The sequence below is a fragment of the Plectropomus leopardus genome, chromosome 20, assembly GCF_008729295.1.
Source record: "Plectropomus leopardus isolate mb chromosome 20, YSFRI_Pleo_2.0, whole genome shotgun sequence".
Classification (NCBI taxonomy): domain Eukaryota; kingdom Metazoa; phylum Chordata; class Actinopteri; order Perciformes; family Serranidae; genus Plectropomus; species Plectropomus leopardus.
This window is the reverse complement of record NC_056482.1, coordinates 7,424,483-7,443,126: the sequence shown is the minus strand read 5'-3', so window position 1 is coordinate 7,443,126 and position 18,644 is coordinate 7,424,483. Positions and strand designations below refer to the sequence as shown.

The 18,644-nt window shown below is 39.1% G+C and overlaps 1 protein-coding gene across 1 annotated transcript; it reads right to left on the bottom strand.

The window, feature by feature from the left end:
* Positions 1–521: 521 nt before the first annotated feature.
* Positions 522–17,320, bottom strand: aif1l (allograft inflammatory factor 1-like). Its single transcript, XM_042509486.1, has 6 exons — positions 17,186–17,320; positions 16,943–17,004; positions 14,087–14,153; positions 8,678–8,719; positions 6,890–7,055; positions 522–3,591 (listed from the first exon to the last, which is right to left on the bottom strand). The coding sequence occupies exons 1-6, from the start codon at positions 17,202–17,204 to the stop codon at positions 3,504–3,506; spliced, it is 444 nt and encodes a 147-aa protein (XP_042365420.1). The 5' UTR covers positions 17,205–17,320; the 3' UTR covers positions 522–3,503.
* Between the last annotated feature and the right edge of the window lie 1,324 nt (positions 17,321–18,644).

Genomic DNA, 18,644 nt, shown 5'->3' with positions numbered 1-18,644 from the left:
TGCATAAACTTTGAACACCTAGATGAAGCACACTGACTGATAATGTACAGAGATCTGAGTGAAAGGGATAGGCGTGTAATGGTCTGAATGTGTCAGCAATGCATTGCTGAAACCAACCTGACATTTGAGATCTGAAAATGCAGATAAAATAAAAACAAAAGTTGCAAAATACATTTTATGCTTCTTGACTGTAGAAAACAAATTAAGATACAATTATAACCTAACATGGAGCCTGATATTTGAATCATCATCATTGCCTGTATGTTTTATTTTTCCTTACATGTGAATCCTGACAGGGAATTAATTTTTCCATTGTGCCCACATAAGCTGCTGGCAGTTTACATGCAACAGCGATTATCGTTTTAATTGCAGAGGTGCTTATTATAATCCTACTGGATCCGTCTGTTAGCACGCTTGTTAAAGTTTTGCCTACACTATTCCAAACCCAAGCACCTGCTCTCCCAGTAATATGTAATATGAATGGCCTTTCACATACAGAAAATAAAACATCAAACTGTTTGCACTGTTAGATATTGACTTTTTCATGAAAACAATTTATTGCTCAAGAGTATGTATGCATACAGCCGCGTGTACATTAAGCAACATGAAGAGTTAATAAGAAAAAGTATGGAATGACAGCATTATTATTACAACATCCAATATGGTGTCACAGCCAAAGATTCACAGACTGTTTATCTCTGCCTGTGAGTGAATTGGGAGATGATCATGCACAACTGAGATTGAGATTTTTCTCAATTGAAAATTCATGGATTTTACCTTTATCCTTATTTATCAGGGCTGATAGCCAAAGACGTGTTGGAATGTGACTGTTACTACACAGAGACTCTTTTATGAAAAACTCCCCCCAGCGTCATGGACAGCCGATCTTTATAAACGCAAAGTTCTTAGAAGGCAAGGCCACTTAATTAACCTTAAAGGATAACTTTGGTATTTTTAACCTCAAGTCTTTGTACCCATGCTTTAGTGTCTGAGCGACAATTTGAGAATATTTTAAAAATTAGTCCCGTACTGAGCGAGAGGGCTGCAGCTAGTATCTGCAAAACAGGCTGCAATGTAACTACTCAGCACATTTGTGCATGTTTTTGCCACTGACAGGCTCAGTTTGTTATTGCAAGTGTCTGAAAACATTATGAAAAGGATCACCACGGTGATAGGCCTTTCTGCAAAAGAGTAAAATCCTTTTTAACAGCCCCAAAATCACTGTGACCAAACCTACCAGACTCCATTTAAATTCACAGTAATTTTATAATCATAAAACACACTTCATCCAAAGTCAACAGAATAAAAATAACATTCACAAAAATTGACTTCCACTGTTTCAACGATTCACAGGTCTGGTTTTATTTATATAAATTCTTTAATCACAGTTAGATATGAAAATATACTGGCCCTGTAGACACTTACAGTCAGTTACTGTTTATTTAAATGGAGTCTGGTGGGTTTGGCAATAGTGATTTTTGGGCTGTTTGCGGTTAAACAAAATGGTCTACTTCTGTAGGGTGCTTTCCATAATGTTGTCAGACACTTAGAATAACGATCTGAGCCTGTCAGTGACAAAAATTAACACTTTAAGTCAACGTAAATAGACGGTGCACAAATATCCCAAGTGGTTACATTGCAGCCCATTTTGCTGCTGTTGGGGTCTCACTTAATCATTTCAAAAATTGTTGTTCCCATTAGACACAAAACATGTGAAAATAGGGTCCAGGTTGAAAACTATCAACGTTACCCTTTAAATAGAATTACTGCATCTGTGACTTAATCTCCCTCTCAATGTAGTATGTCATCTCCTGTTATAAACATAATAGTGTAAATGTGTTCTGAACAAACACTGGCGCTGACTAGTGAAATAAAAAAAAAAATTAACCACAATTAAACACTATACCCATTAAACTTGTCATTTTTTTTTTACCCAAACTCAAAATTAGTCAAGAGTTTAACAGAGATCTCAATTACAGCAATAAACAATTGAAAACTTAACAGGCCAGTGTCAGAAGAATTTTAATTCCTTTGGTGTCTGCAAACAATGTGCATCTTAACAACAATAAAAGATGTAGTACACCTATGAGACTGAAAACAAAAACAACATGATTGTTCAAAACATGTTTAGTGGGTTAAAAATACTACAAGTACCAAATTCACATTAAGTAGCGTGAGATACGGGAACACTGAGGCACAAAATACAGAATTCACAGGACAATGAACCCAGTTCAACAGAGAGGGCTGGTTAGCTGATGAAATTAAAAAAAAAAAGAAAAAAAAAAGAGAAATTAATAACACGTGTATGCATTTGCAAGACAGGTATAAGGTAACCTAAACAGTTAAATCATCAAACAAACAGGTTAAACGCTTGCTGGGACATAATCAAATAACGGTAAGAAAAGGGAAACTGTGAACTGCACTCAGTCAGAATGTCGTGGAAACACCATATTATTACAATGCAACAAACATTAAAACTATCTCACCAAATAACAACATTATTTCACGTTTTTTTTCTGGAATTAGTGAGCTAAGAGGACTGCTTGAACTGAACACTTGTGTGCACTCTCTCCTTTTTCAATCCGTGTGCTTAAGCTCTACAGTATCTGCATGTTGAGGCACTTGGAAAGAATATGATTGTACTGTGTGTATGCTATGTACATCTGTTACGCTTGTGTGCCTGTAAATCACACTCCTTCCAAAATGAACATGTGCTTAACCTTACAGATCTAAAAACCGGAGTCAGGTTTGCTGTTCTTCAAACTCAAAGTCCCATGGTCAACATGATCTCTTTTTCACTCGCACTAGCTGAGAGACGAAGAAGAAAAATAGCAGTACATCATCTACAAAAAAACAAACAAACATGTTTTTCAGATTATGAGGTGGCCGTGATAACCTAGTTACTGATTCCAGATCAGTATTTTGGCTCCGAGGACTGATGACTTTGACCCAGAGGAAACGGGCTGGGCCTCTAATCTCTGGCACCTGATCTAAAGAGAGACGCTGACCAAGATTAGCCTGGCAGGAATCCAGCCAGGACCACTGAGGACAGTGCAAAAATGTGTTAGAAAAAAAAATTGCATCTTTTCATGTGCTTCTCCAAAAGCATCCTACTCTTTTTTTTTAAAAAAAAAAAAAAATCACACAAGGAAGGGAAAAAACAACCTCTGGAGAATTTGGAGTCTTCCCTTAACAACCATGAAACACTAAACTACAAAATTGAATTCATCGCGCAGATTACGTGAACGACTACCAATGCTACATTTCAATTAAAAGGGGGGGAAAAAAGGACGAATATTCACAGTCAAACATCATTTAGTGAGTTGTGGGTTCAGTCTTCCGAAGAACAAACACCTTGCACACACCGTATGTCACAAAAAAAAAAAAATCACATCCGCGATCACTGGTCCCACACTAATACAACACTCCACATGTTAAGAGAACGATTTCACCGCCGATGGTCCCTCTGCTTCGCTGAGCAGTCTGGAGGCTGACTTCTACAGTTAAGGCAGACTAGCAATGTCCCGCTTTGGAGGGGGTCCTTCTGGTTTGCAGGGAGAGCCATTGGCTTTGTCCTCAAAGATCAAGACTCTGTGGAGAGAGAGCGAGCATGAAATAGCAAAAAAAAAAAGGGTCAAATTCAGTGCAAGTGTTTTTCTTGTAATATAAATTAGGAGGACAGAAGGTAGTAAAAGAGGTAAACACGGTGAGTATAAACATCACGAGCAGGATGTGTAAGTGAGGAGGGATAATCTTCTCCTGGAGGATACGGAGAGCCACACTTAAAGTCAGGGTCTGAGCCGGCTGAGCGGTAAGTGAAAGGAAAGGAATGAAGAGAAACCACAACGGGGAGTGAGGGGAATAGTGGTTTAGACTGTACACAGTAGAGTGAGCGATCTGACAGGAGCTATTCAGGGCGAATGCCTGTCTTTAATTTCCTTTTTTGGAAAACTCTGCAAAGCTCCGCTAAGCTCATAAGGAGCAATGATCCTGGCGACGAAACCGGCACTCAGCAACTCAAACTGCGGCACATCTCTCTGGCAAACCGCTCTCATTGGCCTTTTTCTTCACACTGCTGATATCTGCTGCCCAAAACTGCATGAAGTCGCTCTTGTCAAGATAATTCCATTATCCACTTAGAGGTCAGGGAAAAATGATCGAGGTCATGACCATATATTGTACAATGGGGGTTCCTTCAGCCTCGGGCAAGATAGATTTAAGACTTTAATTGCCACTTGAATAAACTGTGACACCAACTAACGATGACCAAAATTGATCAAATGAATTAATAAATAAATGCAATTAACTATTTGGGGAAAAAGATGTTACCTATTATTTTGAGATTTTACAATGCAACGTCAGACAAAAACATTTCTGAGATACTTCTTTGCATTTAAGACTTTTGAAAGATTACTTTAAGATAATTTAACACCAATTAATGCCTTATTTTTTGATTAATAACTTCAATGCCTTTTAATAAGACTTGACATATATGAAATGGAGAGTTTGGGGGTCCTTGGACAGAAAAGTGTAAACATCAAACCCCTAATTTCTTGTATTCTGATTATTCTTTCTGCACCAAACTGTGCCTTTTCTGCATCAATTTACGTTTTTTTTTTGTAAGTTCTGTCAAAATAAAAGTCCTCTGCTACTTCTTGTTTTTATTACAGCAGATATATGCACGTCTCTTAATATTAAGAGGGACATGTCCCCTGTGTCTCCCTCGACATCTAGATGCCCATTACTGATTCAATAAAATATCTAATGACAAATTAAATGGCCTGTTTTTAGAGATTATACATACATTTTATACAAATTTTTGGAATGGTCTCCATTAAAATGAATAAAGATTTTCGGCATTTTTCTGTGTTGGTAAAATAAATAAAGTGACAAGTTGACTCAATCTTGTTGTTTTTTAAATACAACACATTGCAAAGTCTACAATACACACTGAAAACATATTTAATCTGTACAAAGAATACAGTGATAGTAAGTCAGTTGTTGTATATGTTGTTGTGATAATCTACGTTTTATATGAAAATTAAATAGTTTTACATAAAGCCTAAAATCAACAGCTTTGTAGTCACGATCCCTCACAGCTGTTGCTACTTGTTAACCAGTCGCACGTATAAAATATAAAATCTGTTTGGCCCATCTGTCCTGAGAAATTTTGCAAACAGCAAACAAGAGCGACTGTGACGCCCTTGCGCACTTGTGTTTTGCACAAAATGCGCCCAACTCTTAGAGCCTGACCTCAATCATTTTCCTCTAATTGTAACTACACCAATTGTTGCTGTGCCAATTGCTTTGAATAACACTATTCTAGAGCTCATTGTGCCCCAAACCTCTCCCTCCCCTCTCTGCTCTCTAGAGACAAAAACAGCAGCACACAAGAGAGCCGTTGTAGACCTTTGCTGCTATCAGAGAGTCAGAGCAGCAGAAAGAAACAGCAAGATTCTGTTTAGGTAGATAAACCTGCACCATGTGACCAAGGGCTCCTTTTTTAACCACAACAGTGAATTTGTGAATAGATTTAACATGCACTACAACATGTTAGTCGCCAACAGAAGCTCACAGTTTTTTTGTTTACATTTTTTTAAATTAATTTATTCACTAATGTTGCCATATTTTGCATAAGATCCAAATTTCATACAGAAGCTACGCCCTCTCTGCAGTGGCTGCGGGTTGGATTCTGACCTCGGCCCTTTTCATGCTTAAGCTGTCCTATCAGAAAAAACGGCAAAAAGCCCTAAAAATGTCCCTCAAGGTTTTCTCGAGATGTTGCGTTCACAAGGTTGACATGGACGAGTTCACAGTTAACTTGGCCTTTGACATCACAGTTTAATCAGTTCATTTGTGCTAAATATGAAGGAGTCTCCTGTCCCCTGAAGGCGTTCTTGAGATAATTCAAGAGTGGGACAGACGTACAGATGAACGGACAACCTGAAAAAAAAATGCCTCTAGCCACGGCTATGGCTGGCGTGGAGGCATAATCAACCTCAATCAAGTTGAGATTTCAACATCTACTTAATCTTCAACAATGTCAAAAACAAAATATGATCACCGATGTGCCGTTCTCCTCGTGAAATTAATTACAGCACCAGATTATTCTGGAATACGGAGACTGTCTTACTAGAGTGCCACTGAGGGGACAAGTGAGGTCGGGGTGAAATGAGGTATTTATAAACAGCGGCTCAGGGATTATGGGATACACTTTCGAAAAATGGTTGAGGGCAAAGGAGGAAAAGTTATGCATTTTCTCTGCTTGGTGTTTTTGGGATTATGAGGATTTGTCTACTGTAGGGTCCGGCCAGCTTAGTCCAGCAGATCTGACAGGCAGCAGCCAATACACTCTTTCTCCTGCAGTCTGACCCACTGAAGGCTGCTTTAAAGGGCTTACACTGCTTACACTAACCCGTTTCAAAATAGCAGGAAGTAGGCCTCCTTATCCACCCGGGTCCATTGAAAAAAATACACATTTGAGAGAAATAATTTCCATTGTTAATGAGTCATTTTGTCGACAGACTGTTTTGGTGTTTTAGTCAGTCCCACGTGATAGTCGCTGGTTAATCAGCCTATAATCAGTTACCTAAGCACATGATCCCAGCTAAGGATAAGGATGGGTTGACTATGGATAGGCTACATAGATTGGTTTTGGTGCCATGGAGATTAACGACTAATACAGCATGTGGGTGGTGACATCATCACTCGTCATCCCAGAAGAACTGATGGATGAAACAATTTGCTGACGCAGCACACGATTCATATCCTCCCTCTCAGACATGTGAGCACACACACAATGAGCCAGCAGATCCTGAACAGACACAACTAACTGCAAAAACAGGCAAAAGGAAGTATTCTACACGCGCATACGCAGAGGTTTACTCACAGTTTGAGCACAGCTGAACGCTTGCCCAACATCATCTTGACAAAGTCCCTGTAGTTGATGGAGTTGCTGCTGTTGCCGCCCGTCACCTCCACGATCATTTTTTTCAACTCCAAGTGGGTCTTTGGCACACCCAGCTTCTCCATCATCCGCTTCAGACCCATTAAGTCTGAGAGAAGGCACAGGTGACAATCAGATTTGTGCTTGGGTGACAGAGTATGAATCATTTTTAGGCATTAATCAGCGTGTGAGTGCAAAAATAAGGTTGAAAGGAAACTTGTCTAAATGCTTGATTTCATGTATCTGAAACACGTGTACTGGTCACTGTTACACACATTCAGTTTACTCATCACAAGGACCACAACTCAGCCCGTGTAATCAGTTTCATAATGTCTTGTGGCTTTGGAGGGAGTTTTCCAATGTCTGCAAAATTAATCCTGATGTGTTATGTCAGTTTTGGACCTGAGAATTTCAACACAAAGCCTGTGTTACATAATGGAGGTGTGGGGTTTTGAAAGATTGTGGCATTGTGGATGCAAAAGGGTTCTCCTAAAAGATGCATTTGGAAATTTAGGCTTTAAGCTTTGTATAGTTAGAAAATATAGCTTGCAAAACAAGACTCTACAGTCATTAAGTGTCTCTGTGAAGCTATACTTATACCCTTTCCCCAACAAAATTAGCGTGCAGGTTTTTTAAATAAGGGTAAACCGGCTAAAAATAGGTTACGGAATGTTTTGTTATTGCTGGCTGAGCAGAGCTGTGTACACGGCACTGCAGCAGACGAGTATGTGTTTGCGGATTGTTTTGGTGTGTCTGCTCGATGTCACAAACAGGCCGGAGAAAAGGTTAACAATAGACGTGGTGGTTGCTTCTCTTTACATATCTCTTCCTTATTCAGTGTCTCTTTCAAACTGCTGCTGCTTAGGTGGAGATGGACAGTAATTAATTGTGGCTTATCACTGCATGTCACCTGTTAATGAGCTGAAATTAGTATATTCATGTCGCTGGAAGGGATAAATACTCGTGACTACTGCAGAGTTATTTCACTTGGGTGTGAACACTGATTGTAGACCGGATTGTGTTACTTTTCTTTTTGTGCAGTGGGAATGAGGCTTTAAGCACAATGTCAGCATGCTAACATGCTCTCTATGATAATGCTAGCTTGATGATATTTAGCAGGTATGACGTTAACTATGTTAACATATTAGCAAGTGTTAGAAGCATGGAAACATTTGCAAATTAACACTAAACACAAAGTGTCAGCTGAGGCTGATGGGAATGTCATTTAAAGGTTTTAGGTTATAAAACATACAAAAAAAAAAAAGTTTCGGGATATTTGTATTTCAATTTCATGGCATCCAATCAGTAGTTGCTGAGCTATTTCAGATTGGACCACAGTGGTAAAACAAGCAGTTGTCATAGCCATCTGTTCTTTTTATTTTTTTAAAGCCACCAGCGTGGATAAAAAGCAAAGAAGCTGACACATCAAAGACAATTAGCAGCGTCATTGAGGACCTGCAGACAAGCTCCACATCTGCTGTCTGACTCCCACACTCCTGTTCGCCTCACGTCTGCTCAACAACTAAAGACCTTTCACACTGCTGTACAGTACGGTCTCACTTTACATCCAGGACACAAACACGACACATGAGCTGTTTTAAGCCCTGGTCTCACACTGCTCGGACAATACACACACAGTATTAATTACTGCTCCCTCATGTCGACAGTGCACATGGGTCAGTGGACAGTTGTTACCCGGAGTGCAGTTGGTGTGGTAGTGCGATTACTCACCAATCTCTCCTTGGTCATTCAGGTCAAACTCAGCATATTTATCTGCAGAAAAAACACACAAGACATTATTACTAACAGCTCACACTTCCCACAGAGCAACATTTTAACAAACTCCAACCCCCAGCTCGCATCTTACATGTCAGCAAAACTGTTACCACACACTGCCCGCTGATCTCACTGTCTTACACTCTGCAGACAGCTGACCTGGTGAAAGCACAGACGCAAACAGCTGATAATGACAGGTGTGTTTCTGTGTGTGTGTGTTGAACATGTCTGTCAGTGGAAAGCAGGCAAAGAGAGGGCAGCTGAGTGGGCTTGACGTGCAAGAGGGATTAGAGTGAGGGGGGTCAGGAAGTTAAACGAATACGAAAAGTTCAAACAGCAATCAGGAAAGAAAGCAAAGATGCTTGGGCTGAACACTACAGAGTTTTCCCTCACAATCACTGCTCCTTATAGCCTGACAGCATGCAGACAAACCACTGATTTGTGAAGCAAATCTAGCAGCATTTTCTACCAGCATTTGGATAGTGGCTGGTGCTAATTACCAGTGAGGTGATGAAAAAAAAAGGTACTGAATGTTTTATTGGTACCATCCACAACTTTGGAAATAATTGCTGTGATGTGAAATGAACTTAACTGAGGCAGACTGTGGAAATTAGTCTTTATTCACTCCTGAGGGGCTCAAAGTAGCCCCCCCAAAGTCATCTACTATAACAGCCTAAATGAGTCTTGATTTGTGTTTTTCATCACATCTGTGATCAGACAGTATTAGATCCACTCAGTTATACAAATATAAACTGGCAACCTTTTCTTCAATATTTGGAGAAAACAACAGTGCAATGCCTTTTGATGATTTTTGCCATAAACTGAAAACTGAATGTAGGATCCTTTTTTTTAAGTACTGGGAGTCTAGGTTGGGTTGGATGTGCTTTTTTGTTTTGTTTTGTTGTAGCTTTTTTTGTTTGTTTCCCTTTTTTTTCTCTTGTCTCATTTTTATTTATTCATTCCATTTTTTTATCCTTTAAAAAATCCTGGAGAAGCGCGGTGTTTCTACTCTTTATGTAAATGCAGTAATTATATTCATGCCGCACTTGTATATTTATCAGTAATTTCTATGTTTGTGTATATTTGCTAACAATTTGTGCAAATTGACCGCTCTAAATAAAATGTGTAAAAACAAAACTTTTTTTAAAAAAAAAAAAAAAAAAAAAAACTGTGCGTCCTGACTTCGCTGTGTCACTTTGGCATCCGTTTCCATAACATTTATCTTTGCAGCAACACAAAACAGAAACATTTACAGCACGCCGTGCTGTTATCAATGACAAAAAAGTAAAACTGATAAAATGCGAGTCGATGATTCCAATCATCCACCTTTAGGCGGTTTTGGTAAATATCAACTCCTGCATTGTCATTCACAAAGAAAAAGCTCATTATTAACATGCTACAGAAGGGGCTGCTGCTATGTAAAAACCCTCAGACATTTTCCCGCTTCTTCCTAAATTTCGCCTTTCTCTTTTGTTCAGACGACCACTTTAGTCAGATTACACTCGCTATTTCTGTCTCACACTGGAAGCTCTGTGTGGGAGCGTGCTGGGGGGAAGAGAGAGAGGACTGTGTTAACTGTGTGAACCCAGGGGGAGAGGGACAGGACAATGCTAACCCTGTTCATAAACTCTGAGAAGGGGGGCCTCCACGCGCACGCACATGCACACACACGTACACACACACAGCAGCGTTTCAGTGGGCCACTTGTCGTAGAGCAGCCTGTTGATCATCTGCAGCCACAGAAAATGGCTCAACTGAACAAAAACTCGTCTTCAGTGTGTCCTGCTGACCTACATTCCTGCAGCAGCGGATGTGACAAAATGACGATGCCAACACATTTCAGCCATTTACTGCCACGACTAGAATTTGGGATGTTCATAAGGTCTGTGATTTAGGTTTGCATTTAAGTTGAGTTGCTTGCTGCTAAGTTCAATGAACAACCTCTTTGGCAGCTATTTTTTGAGGGGCTTTTTCCACTGACCTCGCTGATAAAGAAGAAAACAGCAGAAACAGATAAGACCTTTTCCTTTTGGCCTACAGATAAAGAATTTCCCCGCCCCTTAAACAGACACTAACCCAACAGGCAGATAAAAGCTTCAATGAAGGCTTCTGCTCATCCTATTAACAACCTGATCTCCATTCCCTAAAGCTATTTTATGGAAATGTTCTCTTTATTCAGCCATTATGCCATGCTGTCAACACAGATTTAACACTAAAATATAGAAATAATATTCCACGTGTCAGAGCTTTGGAGCAGTAAATTAACATGCTCTAAATCCAACCTTTCCACACAAAAAAGCATAAAATGCCACATTTTTACTAACTTTTAAGAACAGATGTGTTGAGGATTTCACCAAGAAAACTGGTTACTGAAGGTAATCAGCAACTATGTTTACATGCACATTAATATTCCACTATTATTCCACATGTAGCAATATTCCAGATTTGATATGATTCATGTAAACAGTATGTTCTGTTTGGATTCATTTTTCTGATTAAGACATGGAACATGCAGACAATATTCGGGGTTTAGGAGCATTCTTTACTATACAGTGCATTCAGAGTATGCGTCTTAATTTTTTTTTTTAGCGCAGTTTTTGCCATACAGCCTCTGTGTGTTGTATATAAACCAATTAGCCAACAGTTTGCAAGGCTTTGGGTTTTAGATACACGTCCAGGAGAAAAGACCACATCCTTGGTCAGAAGGAGAAACGCATCTACTTTTAAATATTATGAAGGGCTTAGAAATTGACAGGTTTTTACACTGCTGAGCTTTTCATGAAGGTGGTTGAAGGAATGAAAAAGGAGGCCTGTGTGCAGCGTGGTCAACATTGTGTGCAACTGGTGAAAAAAATCCAATTTTTTTAATGCAAAGAAGCAAAGGATTAGGACACATTAGAGTATGCATGGCTGCACATAAACGGGAACATTTTCATGAGCCATGCAAACAGCTTTACAGGAATACTGTCTTTTTGGAAATAAAGGCAAAACTCAAATATTATGTGCATGTCACTGATAGTACCAACTAGGGATGCAGCTAACGATGATTTTGATAACTGATTAATCAGCCGATTATTTTTCAATTAATTGATGAATCATATATATATAACAAAATAAGCATTTTTTCTGACATCACTTTGGTTAAAAACAGATTACCAGCTGATTATGAGCTGTCAAAATAATATTAAGTGATAAATAATAAAAAATGAAATATGAAGCAATTAAAAAAGTTAAATGTTGACAGCTTTTACAACATACGTTTCCTTACTTTCAAACTGAACATACTGCGTTTTTTGTTGACTTACCCTGCCTCTAAGCTCTCCTCATCACAGCTAACAAACTTCCTTGTTTTGCGTAACGTGAATCGCACCCAAACTTTTGAAGTTTTTGTATGAAACGTTTTCTCTGCCTCTGCCATGCCTCTTCAAAACACTGGCCTCTCCATCTCCGTTGCTGTCTGCATGGGACTTTAACAGTCCTGCTACACAGAGAGTGGCGTAATAATCGCCTGACACAACAAATCGCTAATTTTATTCAACACATTTAAAAATTGATTATCGATTTTATCGATTCAATTCAGCCCTAGTAACAACCACTGATGATAAATATTCGGATTGACAATTTCACACCAACTCTTTTGTGAAATGAGTTTCCAAATTAGTGGTAATTATCAGACTAACTTCAGACTGGTGTCAGAGCTGCAGAACAGTCGTGAGTTTCTCCTCAATCATCAGGGCCTTTCAACACCGAAATGTTGAAAAGTGAAGTTAAGATGTGATCAATCAATGATTTCTGAGCTGAAGGCAACAAAGCCACCATCGCTGACAGAACATCTTAAAAAAGTCTAACGTAAACACAAATAGAATAAATTCAGCAAATTTAAAAAAGGTGTTAGATACTATTCATTTGCATTTTGTTTTGTTTTTTAATAAATATGTAACTCAATAAATAAAAAGAAAAAAAGGCTAATTCAGGGACTTTATCCCACGTGTAAGTCTGGCAGCAGAATAAAGGGCGGTCTTTGTGTTCATCCAGTTCTGCTGATATTGCCCGAATGCAACTTTAATAACACCTTTGTTATATTTTTAAAAAATATAATAATTGCTCTTCATATTTTAGGTGAGCTGCAGCATCTCCACTGTAGAAATAGGAACGGAAATCAAAAAAGGCCCCAATATACAAGTTATGGTGATACTTAAGCCACAAAACATTATTGCAGCTCAAAAGTTTAGTAATATGCAGAGTATTGCAAAAACATACACTGTGATACATTGTGATTTATTACTTATTTCAACTTAAAGTTATGGCCTCAAAGAAAAACTTTGTTTTGACTCATAAAATAAAGCTTAAAAGATAAAGTTTTGAACTTCAGTCATTTTAATAGCAGCAAAATGTAACTATTGGAATGAAAAAGCAATTGATTTTGTTATTCTAGTAGGCTACCAAAGGTTGCATTTGTTGCTGCAATACTGATAATTTACATTGAATTTTGCTATACTGTGTTTGCTACTGTTTGCTACTGTGTTCGCTGTAGGAAACAAAAAATAAATAAATAAAAGATAAGATTAGATTAATTAAATTATACAAAAAATGATTAAAAACAAGTACTGAATCTAAATGTTAAAGCAGGGTTTGTATATGATGTTTTTGGTCAGGATGTGATTTTATTGGGGTTAAAAGCATAGTGCGTCACTGGGCCAGTATGGAAACAGAAGGGGAAAGACAGAAAAAAAGAAGCTATCCTCTCAGGACCTGGGTGTCAGGTCCCCTTTCTGTTTATACTGCTGCTCCATTTCCTCCAGCGAACATAGATTGTAAGTAGGACACTGGAGCATGTTTCTCATTTCAAGACATATGCCCCCTATTCCCATAAACATCCTTATGTTATTCTGTCTGAATATAAAGCAGATTAAAAAAACCCTCTGTGTGTGAGAAGACAAAGAAAACAAAATACTCTGCATGCACTCAGAGCACACGTGTAATATCTGAGCAATGGGGAGGAGTTTTTTGGCAAATCATACAATTTTCTCCCAGTAACAGTGCTGTTTTTTTCTATTCCCAGGAGCTATGAGTTTACCCAGCAAAGTTCTGAATATTGTAACAACAAGCGGAGGAACGCCCCAGCACATTCCTTCAAGGCCACGGAGGACTTGGCCTCGCAAACCTCTTAGAAATCTCAGCAGTCTGTCTTTCCCACAGAGAAAAGCAAAATGCAAAAGACTCCTGTGTGCGAGTGCGGACTGCCAACAAATAAACAAATACCAAGGCTAAGACAAAAGCCAGGGAAAAGGAACACACCCTCGAAAACACAGCTGCATGCTTGCAGATACTGAAACTACACAGGAGAGGACTGGTTTTGCTTACTTTTGAGACCCTCCAATTTCTCGGGCAGGTCCTCTTCATCCCTGTATTTCTGGTCTTCCAAGTATTCCTGGGGAGGGGGGGGGGAGAAAAACAAACTTAAGGTGACCAGAAAACAAAAAAGCTGAAACCACTTGAATCACTTCTGAGCACACTTTGAAACTTTGCCGAGGAAGTTCTGACAGTTACACAATACACGATCAAAGAGGAGAGAAACCCACGCACAGATGAAAGCGTTAATACATCCATCTGATTGTGTTCCTGTCAAAAACTTCCAACTAGTGAGTGATGACTCATAATCTAAAGATGTTCTCCCCCTACGTTGTCTTTACTTATCGCTAAGTGGAACACCTCGCAAGGGCGTAAAAGGAAAGAGCCCGAAGGGAGCTATTCTAATGAAATTATAATGACGCGGTCTGCCATGTGGGAGTCAGCTTCAATCGACACGGAGAGACAAGAGAAAGAGTGAGGGCCAGAAAGACAGAGAGTGAGATTGTTCTCTGCGTTGACCTCCATGTGTCTGTCAGGTTGGTAATTAATGGTGAAGAGAGCAAACACCACAACTGGATGTTTATTATGTGGGACGGCTGACTCAGACGTGCTGAATCACTACTGCAACCCTCACCCACACAGGAATGTCTACTCACAGTCACAGCGTATCGTACAAGTATGCAAGTATATATCGCTACCGTTATCTCCACAAAGAATGTTTCACAATACAGAGGTCAAACACAGAGAATAGTGTGTTTCCTCTGGCTGAAGGGTCACCTTTTGGAAGTATTTTTAGGGCTGCAACTGAAGAGTGTTTCATTATGAAATTGTAAGCACATTGTTTCTTTGTTTGGTCTGTAAAGCGTCATATCTGGTCATCACCTTTACTCCAAGCCCGAGCCGAGGGGGAGCTACGCCCATTTTCAAAATTCATGCATGTTATTCATCGGGTTGAAAACAGTCCAATAATAAAATGAAACATGAACAACTTTCTCCCAAATCCTTAAACTAGAATACCAAACTAAAATGTGCGATGTCATTGAGTATAAAGTCTGGAACTGCTCCATAGACAATGAATTGGGATAGATATAGATATTATAGATGAAACTGAAAGCAGCCAGGTGAATGATCTGAGTGTATAACCGCATCCGAAATTCCACACTGAAATGTTATTAACCACGCTAAACAATATGTGCGATTTTGTATTATGTCCGAAACCTCAGTATGAAACCAATAGTATGTGAATTACAGTGAAACTGTCTGGACACCACGCCGGCATACATATCCCACAACGCAAGGCTCACTGAAAAGATTCATGACAGAAGGGCATTATATATTAAAATTATTTTTAGATTGTTGGTAAAGCTGATGTTGCCATGGGTAACGATGGTTACGTCTCCAACCAGTAAACTCAGAAAGCAACGTGGTAAAATACTGCCGTGTACTCACACAAGCAGGGCTGGAAATTTAACTCCACCGGCCAAATGCTGGTAAAATATGCAAGTGGCTGCTAGATTTGCTTCACTCAAAACACAATAAAACAATTTTGATCTACTAAGTGGCTGGTAGTGTTTGAAATCCACCTGCCACAGTGGCAAGTGGACAAAAAAGGTAATTTCCAACACTGCAAAAGTATGTTGAACTATAGTTTGCATATCTAGTGCACAGTATTCGATTTTCAGATGCAGCGACTGGGTACATTTTCTGTTACAGAACTGAGAACACAAAAACAACCTAAAGCTCATTTGGGTATGAAAAAGAAAACAAACATTCTGTGTTAAGAAAATAAGCCTCTCATTCATCGTCTATGGCGCAGATCCAGATTTTATATCTGATGACATCTTACGTTTGAGACTTCTCTGGTTTTTGTCTTTTAGAGAGAGTAGCTGATGTTCACAAATATTGATAGAACTTTACTTAGCCATGTAAATAACATATTAGAAATCTTAATTTGGGTGGTGTTCCCCTTTAAAATGCTGCTTTTGTAAAAAAAAAAACCCAACAAACCAAAAAAAAAAAATAAAAATAGAATTCTTATTTATCTGATGAGATTTTCATACAAGCTGTGGATAACAGCCATAATAAATAAGAGAGCTAGGGTTAAAAGGTCAGTCCCACAGCATCCACTTGTGCAAATGCACTCCTGTTATTATCATGAAATGGATGTCAATCTATAAAAAAACAGCATTTAATCACAGCACAGGTATTATTTGTAAACCTAGCTTTTTAGGAATTAAGGGCGATTTCTCCAATGAACAAATTAAGGATATCAAAAAATCCTCCATGAAGGAGCAGAGTGTGTGTTTACAACAGAAATGTGACAGGCGCTCGGGGCTGCCCTCTTGCAGCGACCTGCTTTTCATGTGAGAGCCGCTGACAGACCAAAATAAAGCAGGCAAACAGAGATTACACAGACATCCAGATAATCTGAGGGAACTACTACAGAGTATCTGCCGAGACGACGCCTGATGTAAGACAAAGAGCTCATTCAGACACCTGTCCTCCCGTCCCAACACCAGGCAGAGGAGCCACAAAACCAGGCACCAACAGATCGATATGATGGGGTCAGAAGGGAAACGCTCGTGTGTGACAGCGTGCAGCCATTCAACAAGTGCCACGAGACTGCAGGGGGGGGGGATCAATAAAATGCATCAACAGCACCGTTATGGTCAACCCTAATTAATACACGTGTGTGGCGTTTGGGCGCGATTCATTATTCACAGCACCACAGAGAGAGAAACACATCAATGTGGCCGCACGTTCACAAACAAGGCCAATGCCGAGTCAAGTGTGCGCGTGCTCATTAATTTCACATTCCCGCGAGGTGCCGTTAGACACGCTCGCGGCAAATAAAGAGAACCTGCGTACCTTGTTAATTTCTTCCAATTTTGTCTTTTGCTGCTCCTTTAACAGTCCAAAGGCTTTCCCTCCTGTGAAAAGAAAATCGCGTTATTTTAATAGCAAGCTAGTTAATACCGACAGAGGATTACAGTGTGGACGGTGGCCGGGGGGGTCGGCCTGCTGATGCTCTATTGTAAAGACTCAAAGCTTCGGCTAGCTACACACACATGCACGACAAAATACACAAAGCATTCAGAGTTATTTTTTTACCTTGTACATTTGAAGGCATCCCGGAATTTATCTGTAGGGAATAAATCCAGAAAACGACAAATATCCGAGCCGAAAGGCTGCCGCTACTGTCCGCCGGGACGATACTCCTGTTCTCCGTTAGAGATTGGGCTCACTGGGCCACTTGGTACCGGTGTGTCAAGACGGAGGCAATTAAAGAGGGGACATCCGGTCAAGCTTTTCAAAATAAGCCAGTGACCTCCTTTTACACAAATTTCCAGAATCAGAATCAAAAACACCTTTGATGTCCAAGTAGCTTTTTGTGCACATTAGAAGTGTTTAATTTACTCCTGATGTTTTGACTGCAACTTAAAAATGTATTGTCTTGATGATGATGGTGATCATAATAATAATAATGATAACAAAAAGTTTGTATTGGCTAATATTTTGATTTTTTCCTTTCCTTTAAAGACAAAAGAATGATTTTCATAAGTCAGGCTGGATCTTCTTTGTAAAATAAGGTGCCATGTTAACTATGAAATTTTACTGTTTAGACCTAATTTTATGTCACGTGTTTCATATCTGGCTTTTAAATATTGTGGTTAATGTATAGGCATGTTTGAAATAAAAGTGTTCACTTTAACACGTCTAAATCCACATTTCATGACAATATTGAACTGAATTAATTGAATTGATTTGATGTTTTATTTCAAATATGTAAACATACCATAACAGGTCAAAGACAGTTATAAATATCATGCAGACAAAAAAGAATACTTGGATGCCTTTCTCATCAGTAGTCTTTTGTGTGGTAAATATACCACCTATTATTTCTTATTCCTGAATTTATCCTGTTTCCTCACGTGGAAGCAATAATATTGTAATATTTTTGAGCACCGCAGTGCTAGAAATGTTTTGTGTCTTTAAGCAAGACTTTATTATTTTCACATTTAACCATATAAATAGGGCCATGCACACAGGAGATGACATTCAGCTGTAAGAATTGACACATAATTCAATTCTCTTGTACTTTTTTTTAATATTCTAAAAAAAAAAAAAAGAAAAAAAGAAAAAAATCGACCTCTTATTTTGAAGGCTAGCACATCCGAGTTCCGGTATTGTTGTGCAGCGAAACTGTCCTCATCCTCATCAGTGAATGATGCTTTTGAAGTAAAGTGGGACGCTTCTTTCTCGCGCACACCATCATGTGGCGCACGAGGAGACTGCAGAGACTGATGGAGTCATTCAGACAATACTGAAATAGAGCTGAATAAAAAATCCTAATTTAACACAATCAGACGCTGATGACCCCTGAGATGAAGTAAAAGCATCTCAGGGTGCAGAAATATATTTCAAAACAATAAAGGTTAAAACAATAGAAGACAGCCATATAGCACATAGTCATCTTCCAACACAAATGTGACAATCCACAATTAAAATGTCACTTTGAGCCTGTTTTCCCGAGCAGTAAATGTCCAGTAAACACTGTGATATGTTGCCA

Coding starts and splice junctions, on each gene's coding strand:
- aif1l (XM_042509486.1), bottom strand. Junction 7,056..8,677: donor GAATGACCAAGGAGAGATTG/GTGAGTAATCGC, acceptor GCCTTCTCTCAG/ACTTAATGGGTCTGAAGCGG. Junction 3,592..6,889: donor CGTTCAGCTGTGCTCAAACT/GTGAGTAAACCT, acceptor CTCTCTCCACAG/AGTCTTGATCTTTGAGGACA.